General features: G+C 40.0%; 2 protein-coding genes across 2 annotated transcripts; one reads left to right on the forward strand and one right to left on the reverse strand.

Annotated features, from left to right (window-relative positions):
- Nucleotides 1–21,905, forward strand: RAG1 (recombination activating 1). The gene has a single exon (XM_078383557.1). It carries the CDS (start codon nucleotides 12,305–12,307, stop codon nucleotides 15,446–15,448), a length of 3,144 nt encoding a protein of 1,047 aa, XP_078239683.1. The 5' UTR covers nucleotides 1–12,304; the 3' UTR covers nucleotides 15,449–21,905.
- RAG2 (recombination activating 2) lies at nucleotides 17,328–25,725 on the reverse strand. The gene has a single exon (XM_020813839.3). The coding sequence runs from the start codon at nucleotides 24,991–24,993 to the stop codon at nucleotides 23,401–23,403; it is 1,593 nt and encodes a 530-aa protein (XP_020669498.3). The 5' UTR covers nucleotides 24,994–25,725; the 3' UTR covers nucleotides 17,328–23,400.
- Between the last annotated feature and the right edge of the window lie 1,853 nt (nucleotides 25,726–27,578).

Consider the following 27,578-nt stretch of genomic DNA (forward strand, 5'->3'; position numbering starts at 1 on the left):
GAGTCACCTTAGGTATCCAGCTTAATTTTTATCTCTTCATGAGATGAAGTACCTGGCTGTGGAGCCATAAGTTGGGAGTTTGGGTCTGCATTGAGCCCTGAAAGAGAAGAGCTAGCTGAATGGTCTTGGGCAAGCTACATATTCCTAGAGTACCCTCTGAACAGGGAAATAGCGAACTTCAGTAAAATGTTATACATAGAGAACCCTACAAATATGAAGCAACTTGAAAACACTAATTATAATAACATTCAGGCATAGTCTTGCTGACCAGGCAAGAGCCACAAAGGCTGAATCATAGATTATACTTGGATGCATATAAGAAATCACAGATATCTGCTTCTTTCCTAAACAAAACCAATTTCCCATGTGGGAGCTTTATGTAAGGGAAAGGATAAGTGCAAACCTGATAGGTAACAATTTCTGGAAGAGATTTATAATGAAAAGCAGTAGGCAGGACACGGTTAAGACTCTTCAGTCCAAATTATTTAAGGTTCCCAACCACCAAGCAATGCATTTATATATACTAGGCCACTCCAGAACATCCATACACAATTGCAATTCTAAACAAGGGTAGAATCTTGTCAATCATGCCCACCAATGTAATTTCATTAGCATAACTTGCAGCTTCAAGAAGTTGGGGTAAACACTTGCCATTGCTCATTACTTGTGCATCTCAGTGTGAGAGAGCTAGTGCTTACACTGACTGCTTTACATGCATTGAAATTTATGCTGACGAAGTTAAATTGCCATAAATATATAAAAGGATTCGGGCCAATGTCACAAGCATGTAAAGCAATAACTAATATACAGTATGAATCAGGGGGGAATAAAAATCACCCTGAATAAATAGAAGAATTATTCTTTTAAAATCAAATTGATTAAAATCACAATTTAAATCATGATTTAAATTAAAAAATTGATTTTTAAATTTTAAATTGTCAAAAAATATGATTTTAAAAATTTAAATCATCATTTACATTAATTAGATTTAAATCAAATCCACCATTATATAAACCAAGGAGGTCAGCCAACACCAGAATGAAAATCAACATGTATTTAGTTTATTATCTCAAAATAAAGGATTTAGCCTCCCAGAGTGGTAGAATATACCAGATGGGCGGGATATAAATCAATCAATCAAACAAATAAATAAAATAGAATATCTTCATTTTTCCCATGCTTTTTTGGGGGGTAAAGATGTGACTCAGATTTGAATGATAGCAGGAGAATGAATACCGGAAACAATAAAAGCCATCAAAAGCAGATGACTCAAGAAGGTGAGCTAAGCTATAGGCTTCAGATCAAATGACTACATGGAGAAAGCTTGAACTCATGCAAAGTGGATAAGGAAGTGAACTAATAATTTTAACACTGCCGATTAAACCATGATCAGGTCAAATAAGTTTTATTGTTATATGCCAATGAAATTTTTTTTAAAATTTATTTAAAATTCTTTCTGACTTATGGCAACCCTCTAAAAGTTCTTGTTACTAACAGCTCTGCTCACGTCTTGCAAACTAAAGGCTGTGGCTTCCTCTACTGATTCATTGTATCTGCAATCTCTGTTTAGCCATGTACCTTGTAGTGATAATTAGGAAGGTGGCCAAATAACTCCTGTTTGCATCCATGCTCTTCTATCATAAACACATAACCTTTTTCTTGAAACAACCTTTCCCAGTCTTGTGAACTATAACCATCATGACATGCTAACCAAGGATGATGGGAACTGTATTACAAGTGGATGCCAATTTGGGTGAGATTACTCAGAATAACTTGAAGAGATGGCTACACTTGATGGCAGTTGCTGCTTCTTTTTCTCCACTGCTTGAGGAAGTTGGTCAGAAGGATGGACAATGATACAAGTTGTCCTCCTGTGATAGATACATTAAATGTATGTGGGTTTATTGGGCAGAATCCCAATGGTGTCAGTGTAAGGGTGGGTAACTTATTGCAGCTAATTGCAACTAACTGATAGGGTGCCATGGTGCAACCTGATTCACAACCAACACTTCATCAGTGAGCCATAGTTAGCCACAGCAAGTTACTCAGACCTGGAGGAATACAGCCAAACAGCCCAAAAACCCCACAAGAACCATTAAGGTGTTTGTTTGTCTGTTGTGTTTGTCCAGCATCGGCCCACTAGAACCCCAGGAATTAGCAGAGGTAACTGGTTTTACTTGGAGCAAAGAGAGGAGCCGCACATCACCATTGCTACTTATGAGCCTTCTTATAGCACACACCCTGGAAACAGTGATGCAGGAACATTTAAGAAAGAGCTTCCCATGGTTTGGCAGTTGCCCCAATAGCAAGAGGAGGGACCCTTCCAAACCTTACCTTTCTTATCTTTGTGAAATCATGAGCACGTGCTTTTTGATGTCAGGTTGCAGCCCTGAATCTCAAGGGAACAGGAAGCTGATAACCTGACAACACTAGCTGTTACAGCTAAGAGGAAATAATTTGGATGGAGATAGTGTTTCAAGGTCAGTTGCTTCCCATTCCATGAGATTTAGCATCAAAATCTGATTTATTGCTACAGACTCAACTCTTGTTATTCAGACTGGAATGTCATCCCTAGAGTTTCCCACCAACAAAAATGGTAAACACATTTTGAAAAGAAATGCACATTTTGAAAAGAAAAGATATGCAATCTGCAGTTGGCTCGCCTGCTTGGTTTATGTACTTTTAGGTTTTTATTTAAGCTTGTGACATTGTTTAGAATTGTTATTGTGTAGGCATGTTCTGAAGTGGATTGATACTATGTTTGATGTATTATGGGGCTAGAATTAATAAATGGTTACGAGGTCTCAGGGTGCGGGTTGGAGCTTCATGGAATTGCTATGTTTCTCTGGATCTCCATGTGGGGAGATGAATCTTAGGGTAAGCTTCAGTGGAGGAATAGAAATGTAGATTCTTTTGTGTGAGGACTGAGGAGCTTGGGCATCCAACTCCATCTGTTCCCAGCTGATGCCGGGACTCACTTACTCAGTTTGAAACTGTTTGTATATCTATTGCCCTTGAACAACACTAGTACATCAAAAAGTGCAGCGCAAAAGAAGGGGACTTGAGAGAGAACAAGTGGGTGCATGTTCATGTCCCCTGCCCCATGCCATTTGTTGTAAGGTAGAAACTGAAGCACCAGCATTTTTAACACATAAGCCTTTTTTTCTTGCAGAAATCCTGGCAGTAGTTACAAAGGGCCTAAAATAGACACCCATGGGCTAGCATAAACCTTCCACACGCCATTCAGCAATATAGTGTCTAGAAAAATATATGCCATGTATCCTATATGTAAGTTCACATACAAAGCCATAGAGACAATGGTGGCAACCACTGTAGCTCCTGTGCATGTTCTAAACATAATATATTTTTTAGTCCTTTGTAGTCATATTATCTGGTAAGCAAGGAGCAGCTAGATCCAGGACCCATTTACCCAGATTCCCCCTCCTGCCTGCTGCCACGATCTTCAGGGCCCAAAGCACTTCAGCCACAATTCTTGCATGCCTTGCCTCCGTGACATTACAAGACCGTGCTCCTGTGACTTCACAGTGGTCTATTTTGGCAGTGAGCTGCTGTTGACTTGGCAATCCTAGCACTAATAGATGTGGAATAACTGCACACTGAGATGAGTAGGCCTTTTTTAAAATCATTTTTTAAATGAACTCTTTTCTTGCCAGGTTTCATTTCATATACATAAACTGGCCCGAGTTTCATTTTACATGCATAAAAGGCACAGCCTGGTATATTACATTGTGTCTCTTCCATCCCTTTAGGCCATGGGCAAGCAATTTTTGGTCCTCCAGATGTTGATGAAACACAACTCCCATCATGCTTTACCATTGGCTATGTTGTCTGGGGGTATTAAGAGTTGGGAGATGAGGCATTCTTCAGTCTCGAGACACTATGGTAACATGTTCTGTATGAAGGACTAGGAACAGCATCTAGTGTGAATTAGAAGGCCAATTCGAGGGTGACAATCAGTCCCCTGTCCAGCTCCCTGATTTTGCTGGTTTCGGGACTGCCTCTTTGACTCGACCTGCTGAAGGGTCTCTTCAAATTGGGAGAGGCCATGATGCACTATCTGCCTCCAGGCTGAGCGCTCAGATGTCAAGGTTTCCCATCTGTTGAGGTCCATTCCTAAGGCCTTCAGATATCCTTGTATTGCAGCTGTGGTCTCCTTCTGGGGTGGCTTCCCTGCATTAATTCTCCATACAGGAGATCTTTTGGAATCCAACCATCAGCCATTCTCACGACATGCCCGAGCCAACGTAGATGTTGCTGTTTCAGTAATGTATACATGCTAAAAATTCCAGCTTGTTCTAGGCCTACTCTATTTGGAACTTTGTCCTGCCAGGTGAGTTACAGGTGAGTTATTTAGAATTACAGTCCAGCAAAATCTGGAAGGTCACCAGTTGTGCACTCTTGCACTAGACTCTACTTGTGGAGCTTCACTATCTTACTTTTTATAGTCTCTTCTGTAGCTATAATTAAGCTGTGAGGCAGATCAACCTACCATCCCATCTATTCTGACACAGCACTGTGCTAGTGCCACTTCTACTGAAAGAAAGGAAAGCCAGGCCCTTTCAGGTTCAAATGAACCCTTTCTTCTGCATGGTACTACTGCCCCTTCACAAAGGTGTATCTTTTGGACGGAAAGAGAATTGGCTGTGACAGTTGGCTGGATTGAAGAGGAGTGATGCCCATTTTCAGTGAGCCTGAATTTGAAGTATCTGGCCCTCCTGGATTTCAATGAAACACAGTTTTTCAGCATGTAGGAGGTTGTATTCTGATCTGTTCTAACTTTCAAATCACCTTGTATTCAATTACATGCAACAATGTTGTATTTAAAGTATGTGTGTGTGTGTGTGTGTGTGTGTGTGTGTGTGAGAGAGAGAGAGAGAGAGAGAGAGCGCAAAGTGATTAGGCATCTTGATTTTTTTGTTTCCTGCAAGTGACCACTTGTTGATTGTTGCCCTTAGGCAATCTCCTTCTTAGCCTACATTCCTTTTCTTCAAGGAAAAAGTTTACCCATTTCTCCTTTGTTCAATGGACTGATAGCCAGGAGGGATGTAGAAATTCAGTATATTAGCATACATAGAAAATTAATCTAGGGGTTCTGTACATACTTTTAGGTTTTTAACTTGTTTTACCTTGATTGAATTTCTTAGAACAATAAACATACGTTTTTCTTTTTCTCTTATCATGGCCCTCTTGAGTGGTTACTCCTAATTTATAGCCATAAATTTATCTTACTGGGTTCTTGCATTCTTCCAACACAATTGCCACAAATTCATACATCCCCTTCACTGATTACTATGGTATAAATGACATTGTTTCATAATTTCAGATATATCCCTGAAACATATTTGGAAACACAAAACATGCACTTAAGTGGTGCTTTAAACAGTATAATAAGCAGTGCAAAGTAGAAAATGGCTTCATGCAACTTATCTTGAAAATTCTTACGCAACCTTGAATGTTAGGTGTCTATTGCTTTCCTGATAGCTGGAGGGGCTGATTTTTTTTAAAATGCTGCATTCTCCAAGGTTATTTTCAGACTTTAAATGACCTTAGCTAAATTATTATTTGCAAAAAATACCCAGCCTATTCTCAGAACGAAGAGTAGGAAATATCTCTCCTCACCCCACCACGTTGATGGACTGTAACTCTTATCAGGATTGATCATCATAGCCAAAGGATAAGAGTCATGGGTGTTGCAGTCCAACAACATTTATTGGGCCATATGCCCTACCTCTATGCTCCGAGGTAATGTTCTAATTTGGCAGTCCAATTTTCTGTTTTGGTGGTTCTCATTCTGTGGCATATGTATTACTGATGGGATATAGGAGTAATCTAGGTGATGTGCAAGGTTTTTTAAAAAAATAACAATTATCAATACAGTAATTCACATCACCACAATCCTCCTGCAGATATGATGTGCCATCTCTTACTGATCTGATCCATCACGGATTATCTGTCTATGACATTCTGTCATGCTAATAGTAACTTGGAAAGTGTTTCTTCTGATTCTCATATCTACAAGTGAGTGTCACTGATGTGCTACTTTCTTCATGGATTGATTATCCATTGTGCTTCTGCCCCTGTCTCATTTATAACATAAATGATAAACATAATATGAGAATGAATGGAACAAATGCCCTTCTTTCACAGTGGGATCCAACTTGTTTGATAGGGATGTTAGATATGAAATGCTAGGACCCACTGATCTACAGTATGCAAAAGTGCTCCAATAGCTCCTGATAAGTGAAGGAGTGGGAGGCACATATCCACAAATATGTCTGTGACCTCTTTATCCCCCACAGGAAGGGCTTGTTTTGATAAGTTGAATACCTCTGGCATGTCAGAAACCAAAACAAAGACCAGGTGTCAGCTGGAGCTGGGACATCTCAACTGTGGATGAGAGTGATCAACTTGTGGTTAGTAACCAAACTATACACAGAGTTGGGAGGGTGAGGGCTAGAATAAGATAAACACCACCACAAGGAGCTTTATAAGGACAGGGAGATAAAGAGGAAGCATGTGCATGTTTGTGTGAGAAAGACCTTGGTGCCAACTGAGCCGACATATGAACAACTATACACTCTAGGATTGGAAATAAGGTAGGCTGGCAGAACTTATTACAGTGTTTCCATTCATTCTATAGGAGCTCAGATAAGTTGAAAGAACCCTCAGGTATAATGTCAGTTTTCTCCATGAAACTGACTGAAACACTTTGCTGCAATTAGACTGGTCGATAAGAGAAACAAACCCAATATAAGCTTTGGGGAGAGAAAAGAATTCTCTGTTAAAATTATTTTCCAGTCTCAAAGCTTGTATTGGCTCTGTTTCTGTAATTGACCAATTTACACCGGATTGTGCACTTTTCTCCAGAGCTGAGCCCATTTCATGGAGAAAGTTGAGAGGATACATAAGGGTTTGTGCAGCTGATTTGACAGTGTAGCTTGTATGGAGAAGTAACATCAAAAATAGCTTTCTATAGCTAATCTGATATTTTGTAAGGACACTGAAATTCGGCTTTTAAAAAAAGTTACCAATCAGTTTGAGTCTTTGATCCAAATTTCATTCAGTGAAAAGAAAGTTTCTATGGTCACTTTGTATGGAAAGACTTAAACAGTTATTGAATTATTTTTGTCCTTTACTATCACCAAATGAAGCAAGTTTCTAGATGAGTCTTTTATTATCCAGCTCCATTCAGAGAATTTTACAGGAGCTCTGTAAATGAGTTCTGTGGTTTGTTTCTTCCTTCCTTCCTTAACAATGAAATAACAATTGCTTTTGACTGGTAGCATTAGGTGACATCCTTCTGAAAGGGGTGAACTGAAACAGTACATGAGTGCCTTTCAAGGTAAACACCAAGGTCACATTGCACTGACAGGTTCTAGGCATGGACCTTGACATAGAGATCTTCCAAGTGGTTTGTGTATATGGGGAAAATTATCTCATATCTCCTAATTAGAGCCAGCAGAGCAGAGGCAGATGCAGATGTCTGTGAGAGAAAATAATCCCTAATGGGGAGACCTTTTGAGCAAGTAGATGGAAGCTGCCTTACTTGAGACCAGATAAAGTATTTGATGATAAAGCTATAGGGATTAGGAAATCTGCTACTGGCCTTTTTCCTTGAACTTTTCTTAGCAAGAAGATGAAATCAATCTCATGTAACACCTGGGCTGCATAACCACAGCAGGTATTAGACCTAGATGTGTTATCTCTGGATGACTCATTATAGAAAGAAGAGACAAGGTGAGATGACGTTATGAACTGCTTTGATTTAATGATACCCACTGCAGTCTGGTTCACTCCAAGGTACCTGTCTCACAACTGTATCACTTTTCTATAGCTTTGTATGGAAGATCACTAGCATTGCAATCCAAAGCAAACTTGCTAACATGTAAATCTCATTTAATACAACGAGACTGACTTTGCAGTAAACATACTTGGGGCAGTACAAGTAGCTATGCCAGCCTGTACCTGCATTAAGGAAGTTGTAGATTTCTCACAGAGGTTTGCAGTCCTATCTGTTATTTATGACAGCTAAATCCTAGGAATTTGTATGTATTGGAGAAAGATGGAAGAAATTTGCTCAAGTGGTGTAAATGTGTTAGCCACAAGAACACTTATATTTGCACTCTAGAAGGTGGGCTTTGATTTAAAACAGAAAGAACACAGCTGCTATTCCTTGTTGATTTCAAACAATATCTTTAGAAGCAGGCTAGACAACAGCATCAGTGTAATTACATGTACTTCACAAGAACAAATCTTTGAAAGCAGCATGCTTTCATTTAAATCACATTAGCCCTATTGAACACAATAAGACTAAGAAGCCTGAAATGCAAAATAAGGCAGTTAGAGTACTTTAGCCAGGGTTATATTAAGCAGTATGTGAATCATGACTCCAGGGTGTTTGTATCAGCATATAGGTTTAATCTTCAGTAAACTGAAAACCAGATCATCACAGTGAAATAAGAGCCACTGAATATGGCCAGGTCTCTTTTTTTTTTTTAGCTGAGTTTGGAAAAATTAAATGCTGCCTGGAAAATTCTAGAAGTTATATTTAAAAAAAATACTTTCAGGGGAAAGAAAGAGCGCAGAGTTTTAAAAACTCTGATCCTGAGCTCAGCATGCTGTACAGTCTTACCCATTAGCATCAGTGGGGACTGGGCAGACAAAGTTTAAAATTATGTATTCTGGCCCTCATGTTACTGATGCTTAGAGTATTTTCTTTTGGGAAGACTCAGTCGATGGCTCTGTTAATGTTTAATAATTAGTGCATTTTAATTTTCTGCGACAACAGGGATTGTTTTCTTTAGCCATGTGGTGTTTTTCTTCTTCTCACAAATGGCTAGGATTGCCACAGCTGCTCTGCCCTTGTGCCTTTAAAAACACAATTGATATGGAGAAGTGAGCAGGTGGAGTTTTTCACAGTATGAAGATAGATATTATAGCTGTGCACATCCAGATGTGTGAAATGGAATACAATACAAGGACATAGGATTAAGAGGGTCTGTGGCCCTTCAGATGTTTTTAGACTATAAATCCAGCTGTCCCTCATTATTGGATATGCAAGCTGGGAAAGGTGTAAATCAGGAGTCCAACACTATTGAAGGGCTACAGGGTTCCTCCCCTGTCTTCATCGCCTGTCCAAGAGTTGTATTCAGTTTCACATATCTTCATCTGCAGAGATACAATGCATGTCTTCACATATTCAGAAGCTCTAGGTTAGGGTAGCACTTGCTGATTCTGCCTGGCACCCATTATATGTTGGACGTTTCTTGCATACCCATATCTAGAAGGCACAAATGGTGTGGCAAAAGTATATGCAAGTCAGGCATAGAATCATAGGCTCTCTACCCTAAAGATTTATCTATGTGTGAATATAAGGCTGTGCTCTTCCAAACCCCACCCCCACCCCAAGGGGCCTGTTCAAAAGCTGACAGCTCTATCACTTCTAGAACAGCATTCTATGAGACACTACTATACTGTATCTGGGTAATATTAATCTATAGATTAGAATTTTAGGCATAGGGGTAAGGGTAGACTGATCTCTTATTTCATTAATAGATGTGGACAAATATGAATTTCACCATGTTCATCTTTTGTCATCTGTACTTGACAAGGTGTATCTGCCAAAGGCTGCTCAGTGTCCTGCTTTTCATTTAATCATTATAGTCTCATTTAGACTAACATGTTGCTTCCTGGTGTATTCTGTAGCAGACTACCATGCTCAGAACCCTTGACCATTGGCCACGCTGTCTGGAATTTCTGGGAGGTCCAACAGTTCTGGGGATTTGGAACCCCTGCTCTGGTTGATCCCAACTGATGTACATATCAGAGGTGGGAAATGTTCCTTTCATGGACTACAACTGCCAGAATACTTCAAACAACACAGGAGTTCCTAGAAACTGTCTGATCTCTGAGGTAGCCTCCCCCAATCTTGTGCCCTCCAGATGTTTTGGACTCCAGGATCTCTAGTCACGATTACCAAGGCAAGCAATTCTGGAAATTGTAGTCTAAATATCTGGCAGCTGATATGAGAGGATATCTTATTCCTTCACTTCAGTGACTCAGTGTAGACACTGGATGTTGTTGTTAAACAGACACATGGGGCATTAATCAGCACATGTTCTCTTTCATTGTCCTATGTCATAAGCAGAGACATTGTTTGAATCAGCCTTCCCCAAATCTAAGGTTTCAACACAAAGCATATTACCCATAAGACTCTTAATATTCTAGAGTTGTAAGTAAAAATTTTAGGACTGAAATCCTGCAGGTTAGTGTATTAAGCTGCAACTAAAAAGGCCCACTGTTTCAGTTGAACTTACTGAGGAGTTGACTCACCCAATCCCATTGGTTCAATAGGTCTACTCTAGTTGCAACTTACTATATTAAGTAGCAGAATTTCTGCATAAAAGTTGGACATAACAAGCATGGATTTTTTCCCAATCAAGATTTGGCAATCAAGCATCAGTCCTGCATAGGGCTAGGCTGCATAAAACCCACTGAGTTGAGCATACGAGTATTGGAGCCATATATATATATACTGTATATAGCTTTAAAATATTTGTGTGTTGGTTTAAGTCCAAAAGTACCAAATATAACCACTTCTCAAAGAACTGTAAAATAAAACCCATGTCTTCTGTCTGATGGCCTTATCTGGTCACTGCAGATGGTGCTCTTTTCTAAGAGTATGTAGAGTTGCACTTTCAAAGTGACCCCACATCCCTGCCCTCTGTGTTGGGGCAATACATTGAGTTACCGGATCTCAGGCCACTTCAGAACTATTAAGCTTCTTTTCAGTTGAGGTAACGTATCTTAGAGTGGAAAAGAATAACATTTTGTGTGAGAGGTGTTTTTACAGGCAGCCTAGCAGCTCCCAAATGGGCCTGTCCATCTGGCTGTAGCTCACCTGGTTACTGAGTTTTATTCCATCTTGTTCTGCATTTCCCCAATCAGTTGACCTGATCGAGAAGCAGTTTTGGTCCTCCTCCCAAACCTTGTCTGCCCCATCACAGTGACTTCACAAGAACAACATCCTAGTCTCAGGTTTTGGTCCGAGAATCTCAGAGGATGGCTGCTTGTTGTTTAGTCATTTAGTTGTGTCTGACTCTTTGTGACCCCATGGACCAGAGCACACCAGGCCCTCCTGTCTTCCACTGCCTTCCGGAGTTGGGTCAAATTCATGTTGGTAGCTTCGATAATACTGTCCAACCATCTCATCCTCTGTCATTCCCTTCTCCTCTTGCCTTCACATTTTTCCAACATCAGGGTCTTTTCTAGGGAGTCTTCTCTTCTCATGAGATGGCCAATGTATTGGAGCCTCAGCTTCAGGATCTGTCCTTCCAGTTAGCACTCAGGGTTGATTTCCTTCAGAATGGATAGGTTTGTTCTCTTTGCAGTCCAGAGGACTCTCAAGAGTCGCCTCCAGCACCACAATTCAAAAGCATCAATTCTTCGGTGGTCAGACTTCTTATGGTCCAGCTCTCACTTCCATACATCACTACTGGAAAAACAGTAGCTTTGACTATGCGTACTTTTGTTGGCAAGGTGATGTCTCTGCCTTTTAAGATGCTGTCAAGGTTTGTCATTGCTTTCCTCCCAAGAAGCAGGTGTCTTTTAATTTTGTGGCTGCTGTCACCATCTGCAGTGATCATGGAGCCCAAGAAAGTAAAATCTGTCACTGTCTCCATGTCTTACAATTCTATTTGCCAGGAGGTGATGGGACCAGTGGCCATGATCTTAGTTTTTTGGATGTTAAGCTTCAGACCCTTTTTTGCACCCTCCTCTTTCACGCTCATTACGAGGTTCTTTAATTCCTCCTCACTTTCTGCCATCAGAGTGGTATCATCTGCATATCTGAGGTTGTTGATATTTCTTCTGTCAATCTTAATTCTGGTTTGGGATTCCTCCAGTCCAGCCTTTTGCATGATGTACTCTGCATATAAGTTAAACAAGCCGGGGGACAATATACAGCCTTGTTGTATTGCTTTCCCAATTTTGAACCAATCAGTGTTTCCATATCCAGTTCTAACTGTTGATTCCAGTCCCACCCACAATTAGCCAGAGCACGTTATGCAAAACCTATGTGAACACCAGTAGGATTCCAGCCAAGGTCAGTGGCTCATGAACATTTGGGTAGCTACCAAATAAAATAGGCTGGCACTGTTTTTCAATGGTGGATACTTAACCTTTGCATTTCTTTTCATTTATTTTTCATCATATAATTCTGACATTTTTAACTAACTCCTGTTCTCTATTTTCCTAGCTCAGAGGCAGTTCAGCATCTGCCAGCATGGAAATGCTGCCACCCCCAAGCATGAACTTGTGCTTTCTGTCAGAACAAACTCAGCAGCCTTATATGAAATTTTCTGAATGGAAATTCAAACTGTTCAAAGTGAGACCCCTTGGAAAGCCACTTCCTGAAGACAGTCATCTGGCTAATAGCAATAAAGGAGAAGTGGCAGCCTCTCTGGACAAAGTCACTGAAAATCAGGCTGAAGTGTCAACTCTACCTGCAGAAGTATGTTCTGAAACAGATACTGAATTGAACAAAAGCATACAGACAATAAATAAAGACACTTTTCATCTGAGCCAAAAAGAGACTGAAAATCATCAGACAAACCTTCAGAAACTCTGTCGCATTTGTGGAGGTTCATTTAAAAGTGACCCTTACAAGAGAAGTTACCCAGTTCATGGACCAGTAGATGATGATACACAAGCCCTTCTCAGAAAGAAGGAGAAAAGGGCTACATCCTGGCCAGATCTCCTTGCCAAAGTGTTCAAAATTGATGTTAGAGGAGACATTGACACCATCCACCCTACTAATTTTTGCCACAACTGCTGGAATGTGATTCAAAGGAAATTCAGCAATTCCCCAAGTGAGGTATATTTTCCAAGGAAAGGCACCATGGAGTGGCACCCCCATTCATCGAGCTGTGATGTCTGTGGCACTTCTTTCCATGGGATAAAGAGAAAGAAGCGATCTCTGAATCCACAGTTGAGCAAAAAGCCAAGAATTGTAGCTGGAAGTACTAGAAAAGTAAGGCCTGTGAGGAATGTAAAACAAATGAGCAACAAAGCTGTAATGAAAAGGATTGCCAGTTGCAACAAAATCCACCTCAGTACCAAAATTCTCGCAGTAGACTATCCTGTGGACTTTGTAAAGTCAGTCTCTTGCCAGGTCTGTGAGCACATCCTAGCTGATCCTGTAGAAACAACATGCAAGCACTTATTCTGCAGGGCCTGCATCCTTAAATGCATCAAAGCAATGGGAAGCTACTGCCCAGCCTGTCGCTATCCTTGTTTTCCTACAGATCTGGTGAGCCCCGTGAAATCCTTCCTGAACATCCTCAACAATCTGATCCTGAGATGTCCTGTTAAAGACTGCCAGGAGGAGGTTGTTTTGGGAAAATATGCCCACCATTTTTCTAGCCACAAAGAGGCAGAAGAAAAAGAGGGCTATGCCTATATAAACAAAGGGGGTCGACCAAGACAACACCTACTTTCACTGACCCGGAGAGCTCAAAAACACCGCCTAAGAGAACTCAAACTCCAAGTAAAAGCTTTTGCTGAGAAAGAAGAAGGAGGAGATGTGAAATCAGTGTGCTTAACTTTGTTCCTATTGGCTCTGAGAGCTAGAAATGAGCACCGGCAAGCTGACGAGCTGGAAGCTATCATGCAAGGGAAGGGATCAGGCCTCCACCCAGCTGTTTGCTTGGCAATCCGAGTCAACACTTTTCTCAGCTGTAGCCAATACCATAAAATGTACAGGACTGTGAAAGCCATAACAGGAAGACAGATCTTTCAGCCATTGCATGCCCTCCGAACTGCTGAAAAGGCCCTTCTGCCAGGTTACCATCCATTTGAGTGGAAACCACCCTTGAAAAATGTGTCCAGTAACACAGATGTAGGCATTATCGACGGGCTTTCGGGCATACAGCATTTGGTTGATGACTATCCTGTAGATACAATTGCAAAGAGATTTCGGTATGATGTAGCTTTGGTTTCTGCCCTGATGGACATGGAAGAAGACATTATAGAAGGGCTGAAATCTCAGGACTTCGATGACTATTTGAAAGGCCCTTTCACTGTGGTGATTAAGGAGTCCTGTGATGGAATGGGAGATGTCAGTGAGAAGCATGGTTGTGGTCCTGCGGTCCCTGAGAAGGCAGTTAGATTCTCTTTCACACTTATGAGTATCTCTGTCGCTCATGGTGATGCAAATGTAAAGATTTTTGAAGAAAATAAGCCCAACTCTGAACTGTGTTGCAAACCTTTGTGCCTTATGCTGGCTGATGAATCAGACCATGAGACGCTCACAGCCATCTTGAGCCCTCTTGTAGCAGAAAGAGAGGCCATGAAAAGTAGTGAACTGATACTTGATATGGCTGGAATTCCGAGAATGTTCAAATTCATCTTTAGGGGTACTGGATATGATGAAAAACTTGTCCGTGAAGTAGAAGGCTTAGAAGCTTCAGGCTCTACTTACATTTGTACTCTGTGTGACACAACACGTCAGGAGGCCTCTCAGAACTTGATCCTTCACTCCATAACAAGGAGTCATGCTGAAAACCTGGAACGCTATGAGGTATGGAGATCAAATCCCTACCATGAGACTGTTGACGAACTACGCGACAGAGTGAAGGGAGTTTCTGCCAAGCCATTTATTGAGACAGTTCCTTCGATAGACGCTTTGCATTGTGATATTGGCAATGCAGCAGAGTTTTACAAGATATTCCAGTTTGAAATTGGTGAAGTGTACAAAAACCCTGATGCATCAAAAGAAGAAAGAAAGAGATGGCAGTCAACCCTTGATAAACATCTCAGGAAGAAGATGAACTTGAAACCTATGATAAGGATGAATGGAAATTTTGCTAGAAAGCTCATGACCATGGAGACTGTGCAAGCAGTTTGCGAATTAATAAAATGTGAGGAGAGACATGAAGCCCTCAGAGAGCTCATGGACCTTTATCTTAAGATGAAACCAGTTTGGCGGTCTTCATGTCCCATGAAAGAATGTCCAGAGCTAGTATGTCAATATAGTTTCAATTCTCAGCGTTTTGCAGAATTGCTGTCTACAAAATTTCGTTACAGATATGAGGGCAAGATTACCAATTACTTTCACAAAACCCTTGCTCATGTTCCAGAAATTATAGAAAGAGATGGCTCCATTGGTGCTTGGGCAAGTGAGGGAAATGAGTCTGGGAACAAACTCTTCCGACGTTTTCGGAAAATGAACGCCAGGCAGTCTAAATGCTATGAAATGGAAGATGTCTTAAAACACCATTGGCTGTATACATCAAAACATTTGCAGAAGTTTATGAACGCTCATAATACGTTGAAAAATCAGGGGTTCACCATCAGTCCAGAGGAAAGTGAAAGCAATTTCATGACTTTGGATGACTCTTTGGAGATTACTGATTCCATGGAATTCTAAGGCGAACAAATGTGTGCATCAGTTTTGTAGCTGAATTGCCTTTAAAGGGGCACATTTAATGGCTATTATAAAGAAATCACATTTCTTTTTAATACTTAGTGGTAAAGAGTCCTGACCTCAATAAAAGGCATTTGATGAGCTGTTCTGGGCAATAGATTCCAGAACATGGTAATGTCAGATGACAGAATGGTATGCTTTAGTGGTCAAGTTGTAAGAAGAAAATGGAGAGGAAGACAGTAATTGCATCTTGATTTCATTGTGTCATACAGGGTTTTAGAGTGGGTTTGTTGTTGCTGTTGCTGTTGCCAGAGTTGACAAGGTTTAGAAAAGTTTGTTAAGTCATCACATGTGGATTATACAGTACACACAGAAAAGTATGTTTGTAGCTATATTTAGAGATCTATTTGGAGGGGGGAATGTTACTTCATGTAATATATATGCATTTCACTTACATATCTTACATTTCCTTATTAATAGATCCTAGCCTTCACTTTTTAATGAATCCACAATATAAAGGTAATTAGTTAAAGCCTAAAAATACATGAAACAGTGACTCCAATATATTGACTAACTGCTTTAATTGGGAAGCATCTTTAGAATATGGATAGGTGCTAAAGTTTTATATATTGAACAAACATAAATATAAGTTTTGTTGCATGTACTCTTGTAGCATGTACTTTTGTTGCATGTACTTTGTTGCATGTACTCTTAAACTATAGTTTTTAAAAGTACATATACACTTTCTGAGTCAGTTATTCTTTCAAATGTGATGAGAATTTTTGGTACATGTTTTTAAAGAAGGCATAAGAGTATCAAAATATCAGCATTAGTTTCTTCAGTAAAGCAGTTGCCGAGAGAGGATACCTTGAAAGCTATAGGATTCTACCCAGATTAGATCATATTTAGAGTAGATCCATTCAAATTAATAACATTTATGAATATCTTAAATCCTGTTGAAGTAAATGGATCTGCTCTAAATATGAATATTGTTTCCTAGATCCATTTCATAGGCTTCAATCCATTCATGCCCACGTCCAATTATAAGTAACACAATAAGCCAGTTGTGATGAATTGCCCATTGTTTTGAATGAGATTTACTTACAGCTGTTTTATTCTGGATTGGGGATATGAGGTATATAGCTGAACATTGTGCTATGAGTGTAGCAGTTTTGTCACACACCAGCTGTTTTCGCATTATGATAAAGTAGTAGGGCCATGTTCTGTTCTCTGTCCATGGTGCTTAAACAGCAATTTTAACTCTTCTGCCTCACTCTCCACATCTGATAAATGGAAAGCTTATTTATACACCACAAAGGATTATTCTGGAATACTTTCAATCTTGATCTGATGCATTGGAACACAAACTGTTTTGGGTATGGCTAACCGAAGAAGTGACTTCTCTGCATTTGGCTAGCAAGCACTGGGTAAATAATTTTGAAGCAGTTAGTAGAATATTGTATTTTTAAAAAAGTTCTGGTGGGAAACATTACTCTTTTGAACCACAACTCCAAGCATATCTGGGGATTTCAAAGATTGTTTGGAAGATGTTCGCAAGGTGTCCCAGTGAATTCACTGAATCTATTTCAGCTTGTTTCAGTGTAATCTTTTGTTTTAATTGCCTTCTTGGACTATGATTAATGTTTTACACATTTGCAATGCTGCTTATCTATTAACCCTCATTACAGTATTTATTAAACTATTCACACACTAGGAAGATGCCTGTCTAGGATATTCAGAGAATTGCAGCATATAATTTTTATTATGTTTATATTTTATGATGGCAAGTTCTGAACAAATCATTTAGTTCATGCAGTAGCAGTATTCTTGTCTTTTGATATGTTTTTGAACTTTTTTTTGTTCTAAAAAGTGTTTTGTTAAATTTTCTTTTTCCTATTGTTTTTTACATACCACGTTTTACCTTTAAAGTAGTGTTTGTAGTTGATTATAATAGGGGGAACATACTGTTTTACATAATATAGAAAAGTCTGTTGCTGTTTTTAAAATGTAGTTTTCATATTACAGTAATAATTTCCATCTAATCCTAAACTCATTCCAAGGAACTAAACATTAGCATGTGTTGAATTATCTTTCCAGTTGCATACAGAGAACAATCCTCCATCTGAAATTTTCTCCTGTTTGAAAGCTGTTTCATGTAGCAGCAGTTGCTTTTGACTGAACCACTGTTCAGACACTCTTCAAACAAAGGATGGCTTCAAATAGAGGGGAGAGGTGTCATCAGAAAAGTGTTCCAAAAAAACACGAAAGTACTGTGAAATAGAAAATACAGCCCTCCTGTACATTATTCACCTATTAAAATGTCATGCTTTGCAAATCTGAGAAAATGTGACTGTGGATGATGTACATGTGACTCTGGCAAAACTCTATTTTGAGGACCTTTATTGGGTGGAATGGGGGAAATTCTATTTCATATGCTTGGTTTCTATGTGAGAGTATGTGAGGAAACATGCCACTGTATTATATGCCAAATTAGTTTCCAAAACATCTGTCCTTTCTTTCCACTCAAAACACAGTGAATGGAGATATTTCTCTTTCTTGTTGGCTAGGGGAGATGAGAATGACTCTGTATGATGAACTGTATTCTGGTGTCTTCCTCCCCCAGTGCCAACACAGCCAGGAACTTTTCTTTTTAGAGCCAGTAGAAGAAATATTAAGTCTGAGTAGGGATTGTTTTTCTGAATAAAGCTGTACATGGTTTATATGCCCTAGAGAAATTCAAGCACGCAGAACCATAGTGCTTCATTGTACCATGTGTGCCTTGGGAGCAGAATCAATGTCAAATATTCTCATTTAAGATATTAGTTTGGAGGTTATACCATTAAGCCCCCAAGATTCTTGGCAGGCGTGATGTCAGATTTCCTTGGCCTGCACAAGTTAGCCACAAAAACAGAGGCAGACTTTGTTTTGTTTTCTTATTGTTCTCTCTCTCTCTCTCTGTGTGTGTTATGTGTGAATTTGATTTTGATACCTCTTTACCTTTGTTGTTACATTATTTAAGTGGAGGAATCTCTTTAGTTGTGGCTTTTTTTGAATTCATTGTGACAAGAAGAATATATTCCTGAAAGTGGTTATTTCTTAGACTTTCTGGAAATAGACGGCTGGAAACCAAATTGAAGAAATTGCACAAAGATGTGTCTGAATATACCTCTGTTTCTCTCTCTGTGTTTGCATATGTGCATTTAATTGCCAAGAGATGCACTAAGTATTGACTCATGGCTAGAAGAATAGTTTGTTGTGAAGCTTTGGGGAGCTTTTCAAACAGTTTTAAATAAGTGGAAGCACTTAATATTCTTTCCTCTTCAAAATTACTTTTCCTTTTAATTCCAAATGGATATAAATACCACAGGTGATTGTACTGTTAGGCAGTTGCTATAGAAGTTTGTTATTACTAAATGGTATTGAAGTCTGCTTTTGGTAATCCTTTTCCATAGTTTTATTGTCTACTGATTTATGTAAAGTGTTCTAATTGGCAGCCAAGAAACTCAGATTTAAACTAATTTAATTAATTCAGTGCATTAATTTAGCTGTTTGAAATCCAGCCAGTGTCACTTTGATTTAACTAGGTTGTGGATCTGAAGGCAGGTAGTTGTCATGTGACATGATGGACACCTTAACACGGGATATTGCTTTCTTTCATCCAACTTTATACTTTGATAACTTTATTGCTTTGTAGCTAAGAGAAGTGGATTACACCAGTAATAAATCTTCTATACTCTTTGGTGTTCTATATTTAAACACTGGATGTAAAACCTAAAAATGCTTGGAACATTGAATTACCTCCAACATTTCAGGTATCACCTTTCCCATTGTGGGAAAAAACTCATTGTACTCATTTATTAGGACACTGCTTTGATTTAAAACAACCATAACATTTTTTGAACCACTTAATCCTATGGTTCATATTGTTTTAACCTTGTAATTGTAGGATGTATGTAGGATGTAATTTGTTCCAATATTGCAAGAATTAAGGAACATCTTCAGATTTTAAAATTATGTGAACTAGCAGCTATGTAACAGGACGACACATTTTAGGATTTGACCTGACACTTGAGTCAGGCTTTATTTCTCTAATATGAATAGGGGGCTCTCAAATGTTCAACATTTGCCCAAGAATTTTAATCTTGTTTGTTTCATATTATGCTATTGTTGAAATCTGATATTTCAATAAATTTTTTGATTAATAAATTGTTATTTTTTTCTTTATTTATTGTTGGACAAATGTGACAGAGAAAGGCCGTGACAGTGTATGTATGAGAAAATTATTGTGGGAAAGGAAGAGAGAAAAGTAAAGCTTCCCTCTTATTCCTATAGTTCCTTCTTATTCACCACTCAGACCATACTAAGTGCATATTAAACACAAATGTATCTTTAAAAGTCTGAAAACCTGGTTTTTCTAGAGCAGTGCTCCCATATTTGACAGCCTCCTGTTGTTTGATTAAAGTTCCCATTGCCTCCTACCAGTAGTGACCAGTGAGCAGGGATGATGGAACCAATAGTTCTAAAACACTGAGGGAATCATGGGGTTGGAAAAGGCTGTCTTAAGAGTTAGGTCATACAGAAGAAAAGCAATGACAGATGGAATGAAGTAACTAATGCTTTCATCATTCAATTTTTTCTCATCTGTTTTGTCTTAAGATGTTTCTCCCCCATATGTTTGCTTATAAGAGCACGCCTGAGGTGCTTTTATGCTGCCTATTCACTTAACATAGGTTTTCTGTCACCTTAGCTCTTCTAAAGTTTCTTTTGCATTGCCTCTGGCCAGTCCAGGACATTGTTCCCTCAGGTGAATTCATGAGGTAGCTGCCCAAGTGAAAGCAGTGCATGATAAACACATAAACACTGTGATATGTACACTGATAATTACCCACCAAGTTTTCTTCAAGTGCCATATGACCACGTGACTCTTCATCCTTCCACTGATATTATAGATTGCTCCCTCCTTCTTAGCTCATCCAATGTAACTAGGGGAGAGTGAGACCCTTGAAAAGTTAGAATACTTCAGAAAGCATAAGGAGCTCAGCTGCTCCGGAAGTTTCTCATCCCTGGCACAGACTATATCCATAGGGAGAAGCCATCTTGGAGATGGAGTCAAGTGGCATAAATCCTTCTTTGCTTGACTCCTACTCAGGAATTCAGAAAATGATTAATCTGAACATGTGAGGAAGAAAAGAGGGCTAGCTCTTCCTCCTTCCAAAATGGTTCTCAACATTGGAAGAATGACAGTCTGAAGAGGGGAGTCTCTTGGTAAGTGTCGAAAGCTGACACATGTGGAAGGATTTCATGTGTAAGACATGGCCTCTTATTCAAATGCCACTCTCGACATATGAAGAATGACAACAGAGAGGTCAGGACATAACACTTTCCCTGTCTTCAGATGCTGAGGCCAACCTTTTTCTGAACACCTGAAGAAGGTTTTAGCAACACTGAAGATCAGGAATGCATGTATTCACAAACACTGTTGGATTCAATGATACATCATGAAGGAACAACAGTCAAAAGCAACCAGGACCAACCTATATGCTAAAGTGAGGCAGCAGTCCTAAGTGACAGATGCTGAAGGGAACTGAATGGAGGGACCAATAGATTTCATATGACCTCTTTGTTTCTCTTTAAATTGGCCTACTGCCCTTAAGTGAAGAGAGAACATTGTCTTGTCACCAATTGTGATATAAGATTCAGCTGCCAGACTTGTTGGCTTCTGCACTGATAAATGAATGACTAAGGAACATGCCATTTTATCCTTTGCCTCAGGCAATAAAACATTTTGGTCCAGCCCTACAAGAACTTGCCTTAAATCAAAAACGCTCATCCTATTTCTATACCATTCCACACAATTCAGGCAACAGAGAGGGCCACAAAGCAGAGCCACCACACATAATCATCCCCTACGGTGATTACACTGCTATAATTTAAGCCCATGTGGAGGACACATGTAAAGTTCATAGTAATATTCTCAGGAACTTCTGCATTCGTAGTATGAATCCAGCTTCACAGCTTAGTACACACATATGCAAGCAAAGTGATATACTGTAAAATAGTTCACAGTCTATTATATCATTCTAAGGTGTGTGTGATTTGTTTTTTTGGGTTTTTTTGTAGAAATCGGGATAGAATACTGTATATGCATTTATTTGCATATATGCACACCCTTCAAAAAGACACAGACATTTCAAAGAAACTCTTCAGATGAGTGATAGTTCTTCAAGAATATTTTGGTGATCTTGACTGCCCCCAAACATGGTGCTGACATGCAGGGTCCTTTTCCTCAGAGTATATTTTAAAACATTAAACTGGCCTTCTCCTGTCCCCCTCCATACAATATTATACATTGCATGAAAGTTACTATAAAATTTGTTTCTCAGTTATTAATGGTAAACTTGTCTAGGTCAGAATCATATGGGAGGAATCTCTCCCCCCCATTGGTACCCTCTGTGCCCCAAAGATCTCTCAGAAGTCCTAGGCATTGCCAGCGGCTGCAGGCCAGAGAGAAGGAGAAGAAATGTGTACAATGTTGGTATTGCTGTGCCAGTACTGCACTGGATTAGCCCTGTTCTTTATCCAGAATTTGTTTTGTGGTCCTGCGGGGACGTAAGACACCACAAAAGCACTACTGATTCATGAATTGCCATTATATCTGTTTACACAGTCTGATTCATAGTCTCTTTTATGTACAAGTGTTTCTGCTGTTGTGCAGAGTATTACATCTTCAGATAACAAAGACTGAATTGTACTCCTTGAGATCCAATCACAGTACATTTGAGGGCACAACATATCTTGGAAGAACAGGGAAGGGGTTATTGTATATCAGATACCCAGGCAGGTAAAACAGGGAGTCACCAGTGATTTCAAGTCAATATCAGTTTATTATCTATACTTTGGACAAGAGATATGCTCCAAGTGGGGGACAGCCCTTGAGGAACAAGAAGTGCAGGCACAACTTAAACAGCATTTTGTACAATGCAGTCTTGATATGATTATGTACAATTTCAAGAACAAAGCTTTGATTATAATGGCATCTTGATCTGATTATGATCATTATGTGTGCTGATTGATTCAGGTAAGTACAAGCATTACAGAGCACTTTGAATTTCAAAGCTATCAATAAGGAAGGGTTGGCTTAATTTCAGGAGCTGAGAGCACTTTAGCTGTTTTCTTCATGGAGGAGTCATTCTTTCAGAGCAGGCAGTGCTTCTGAATCGGTTGACTAAGAAGCAAAAACAGAGAACTGCTGCAAATTAAATAGTTTGCTTGGGTTATAGCCCTTTGGGAACCACCTGCCTAAACACACCGAGATGGCACCCGACTCCAAATCAGTGTAAGACACTTGGTCCCAATATACCAACAGGCAAGAGGCTGACTGGTAATTCTACCTTCCTTCCAATAAGCAGCTTCATAAGTTGGGTCTAGTGGTGATAGAGGTTCTCACTTTCATTACTGATACGCAGTTGAAGGTGCAGAAAAAAAGCAATGAAAATGATCACAGGACTAGATCTTACGAGGAAATGTTAGGAGATTTGGGGTGATTACCTTTAGAAAAAGGAGGAATTTGGGGAGATATGAGAGAGTTATTTAAAATTATACATTATGTGGGGAAAGCGGATTAGCAGAAGGTTTTGCTTCTTTTTCCTAATTCTAGAATCTGTGGTCATCCCTTGAGGATGAAAGGCAGAGGATTCAGGACAGATAATAAGGAAATGGTTTTTCACATAGTGGCCAAAATCCTGTTGCTTAGTATAGTAAGTTGTATTTGGACCGACCCATTAAGTCACTGGGTATTTGTTGAGTCAACTCCTCTGTAAGTTCATGGATTCATTGGGACTATTTGAGTGTGATTTAGTACACTAAGCAACCGGATTTCAGCAAGTGTCTGGCTAAATGGTCTTTGGTTGGAGATCACAGCTTTGCACACCACTGTCATATTTACTATTATAACCTCATTCAAACAGTTTCCGAATAAAATACTTTTTTGCAGGTGTGACAACCTTCATACTCTTTTTCCGCCGCAATGCTTTCATGGGTGTCTTTGCTAAAGGAGGAGTCTCTCTGGGGGTTTGTAGTCCCCTGGCCAAACTGATGTGTTCAGTACAGAAATACTTGACGTTTACCTCTGAAAGGTGAATAAGTGTCTCCTCAGATAGATCCATACATTGAGCATGGACCCAGTGGCCATCTCCATGTGAGCAAAAGATCATTGCTGGCTTGTTGAGTTCTGTTGAATACAAAGGCACCCAAGTGTTGATATCAATATCACATCCTGCAGAGCAGGTGATCCAGTAGCCAGTATCAGAATCATCTTTCTCATCATCTTCATTATAGGTGTCAATATCAGTAAAGTCAAAGCTGAAGGAGAATTCCTCTGAGTCTTCGAAAGGAGTAGATTCTCCTCCATCTTCTGTAGAACTTTGACTGCACATTTGTGCCATCTGTTCTGAGTCCTGATCACTTTCTCCTTGACATTTCAATACATAAAAGTAGTTTGCATCTGAAATTAGTTGCCTGTTGTCTCCTGGAATACCAAATAGTATAGCCCCATTTCCCATGTCACTCCCAAACCATATCTTGCAGTGCTTGATTTCTTGGGTCCATTCTGGGGTCTCCCTTTCCAAAATCTCTGGCTTGTTCTCTTCTAGGCGGACTGTATTACAAACCATTCTTTTCTGGTTGTCAGAATGATAGCCCCCAACAATGACAAATTCATGGTCTCCAGTTTGGGTCATGATTGCACTAGATACTGAAATTCCCCCAGGCAAGAAGCAGCAGCTCACAGCTGGGCTCCCTAAAGGAAGGTCAATTTTTATTCTATAAAGATTTGGGGGTCTGGTGTTATTTTCAATGGAATGGCCTCCCAATATATAAATGGTATCATTATGGGCAAGGGAGAGATGAAAAGAGAATCCGCTCTGAAGTTCTGGGAAAGCATATGAGGTGCAGCATCCAAATTGAGGGTCAATCAGAAATACATATGGCCTGCAGTCAACTACAGCATTCCAATTTTCAGTGGTCCTTTGTTCAATAGCCATGTATGACCTTCCTCCAATTATGACAATCATATTTTTATCTTGACTATGAACGACATTGATGGAATGGCCATATCTTGCTTCAGGTACCTCTCCAACCAATTCTTTCTCAGTACACCTGAAGGTGACCTTCTTACTGTTCTTGCTGATCATGCTCATGATGTACATCTTATCAGAAAGTTCATTGTTGGGCGTTTTTCCTCCGTGGATGATATATTGACATTTTTCAGACAGCACTGCACTACCGTTGAGAGTACAGATTGCAGGGTACCGCAAAGGGGGGAGGTAGCAAGAATCCTTGGAGAAGTATGCTGGCTTTAGTTTGAGCTCATCCTTTTTGAAATCAAGCAAGAAAATCCCAGTAGGACAGGACCTCTTGGGCCAGCCTTTCTGCCCAAACAAAAAAACTTGACCATCAAAGTTGAGCAAAGAAAATCCTGGTTGGATCAGGGAAGAGTTTTGAATGGTAGATACCATCTGAAGAGACATCTTCTCTGGCAAACAAGCCATATTACTGTCAATATCTGAAGAAGAGAATGTGGAGACAAACTCTACAGGAATCAGATCAGTTGCTGCTTGGCCTTGCTTGACCTTGCTTGAACAGATCAGGTTACCTTTTGTCCCCCTAGTGTCACTGTTGATTGATGGAAGCAATTCCTTCAGAAAAATGCTGAGAGAATCACAACACAAGAAAGAAAGAATAAGGGAAAGTTAATGAAAAGTCTAAATAAGATTGTGTCATTTTTATTACAAATCTATTGCTGAATAGAAGATGCCACATGGTTCAGCAGTCAAGCAGAGGGCTAAATTTTCAATGAAATGGTTACAAGTGCTTTGCTTCTTCTCATTGAAGAAACAGGGCAAAACAAATCAGTAAGAATGTCATGGCATACCAGCAGCTGTTCAATGGTAATACCAGAGTAACAAGGAGAAAGAGGCTGGAAAAGACAAAATCAGTGGTTAAATCCATTGGCAAATCCCCACTAAGTTGTTGTTGTTATGTGTCATCAAGTGTCCCCCCCTATTTATGGTGACCCTATGAATGAGCAATCTACAAAATGCCCTGTCCTTAGCAGCCCTGCTCAGCTCTGGCAAATGCAAGTTTGTGGCTTCCTTTACAGAGTCTATCTATATCATATTTGGTCTACCTCTTTTCTTGCTGCCTTCGGCTTATCCCAGCATTATTGTCTTTTCCAGAGAATCCTGCTGATGTGTCCAAATTTGCACAGCCTCAGTTGCAACATTTTTGCTTCCAGAGATATAGCACGATTGATTTATGTGTCTTTCTGGTAGTCCAGGGGTATCCACAGGGCAGTATTCTTCTAAAGCAACGGTCCCCAACCTTTTTGGGACCATGGACCAGTTGGGGTGGGTGGGTTCTGTGGGGGGCAGGGGCACCCCCACACTCACGGGTGGTCATCTGATGCTTGCAGGTGGTCGTGTCACGCTCGCGGAGGGGCATGTTGCATATGTGCACAAGTGCAACACCCCAACCTGTGAGTGTGACACACCTACCTGTGAGTGTCACACACACCCTCCATGAGTGTGACACACCCACCTGTGAGTGCCACACGCCCCCTCCGTGAGTGCGACACACCCACCGTGCATGCGTGCAGGGGGGGCAGAGATCTGTGTCCGTGGCCCAGTTCAAGGAAAGCCATGGACTGGCACTGGGTCGCAGACTAGGGGTTGGGGACCCCTGTTCTAAAGCAGTGGAATGTACATAAATATTACTATTCAGCAGATGCTTAATGGGTCTTACTGGGAAGGGAATAGCCCAGGATTGACTGATCATGTTGCATCTGACATTTTGGTGAGTGGTTTGTGAAATGATGGAGTATGAAGTATGTGGGCCATGAAAAATGCAGCTAGGATTTGTTGGAATTTGGCAACCTTCACATGTTGCCTTTAAGAGATTTTGACTGGGAGGAGCCTTTCTGGATGGGGGTGAATATCAATCAATCCAATAGTGACCAATTGTTCCGTCTCTGCCTTGGAATTTTGAAGAGAGCAATGCCTCTCTACTCAAGTCTTTCCCCTGCTCTTTTTAGTCAGACATGTTCTGTCAGCAATGTAGTCAGACACTTTGAAGACAATTAGAGCAATGTAGTCTGTCAGAAGTATTCAGACAGCCCTGTCATGAGTCATTTATGCAGCTATTCCATCAATTAAGCTCTGCTCATGTAATCAGTCATAATTGTGTCTACAGAACACTGCTTATTTTTGATCTATGAAGAACTGTAAGTGGAACATTTTTTATTCTTACCAGAGTCTCTGAATGGATTGTTCAGACAATAAGTGGCAGTTGAGGAACACAGACCAATAAGAAGTGATCTGGTGTGGGGATATTTGAAGCTAATTCTGCTCAATATGTCCATGATTTTTTTTTTTTGCTGCATGGTTAGGAAGCTTTGAAGCCACACTAAATGACCACAGTCTCCCAATAATATTAAAGATCTTGGCTTACCTAAGGCATGATACCTCTTGCATACACTCTATGCAGTCACACTTTCCCCGTAATTTTCTTTCATTTCAATAGAATAACCAGTGTTCTCAGCCTGAATGAACACTAGCTCCAGTCCAACTGCATCCAAAGGCAGTAATAAGGGTAACACAGGTATAACCCAGGCCATAAAATCTAGACCTTTCTTTTCCTTTACGAAGCTGACCAACAGAGCTGGCCCATCCGTTAGACAAAATGAGGCAGTTGTCTCAAGGAGCAGGTGCCACAGTATGGGGATGTAGGATGAACTACTGGAAGGCAGAGCTGTGGTGAATTATGTTATCTTTTTACCTCTTAAGCTAGCTTGCTCCTCCTAAGTGTGGTGGAGATACCAAGGGAAAATTCAGCTGTCAGCCTGGTTAGACTTTGTCCTCAGGCAGGGAAAAGTCATGTGGGGCCATTGCTACTGATCAGAGCCATTCTAATTTGAGCTAAATGAGGAAAAGACTCCTTGATTTCAAAGGACCCAATATTCAGGCTCCTTTCCTGTAGAAGCATAATGCCAACACAATAGCCTTTTTTTTTCACTAGTGAAGAATGACTTTGACACAAGAGATGAAAAGTCCCAGTAAAGGTGGCATGGTTTAGTTTA

The sequence above is a fragment of the Pogona vitticeps genome, chromosome 1 (assembly GCF_051106095.1).
Source record: "Pogona vitticeps strain Pit_001003342236 chromosome 1, PviZW2.1, whole genome shotgun sequence".
Classification (NCBI taxonomy): domain Eukaryota; kingdom Metazoa; phylum Chordata; class Lepidosauria; order Squamata; family Agamidae; genus Pogona; species Pogona vitticeps.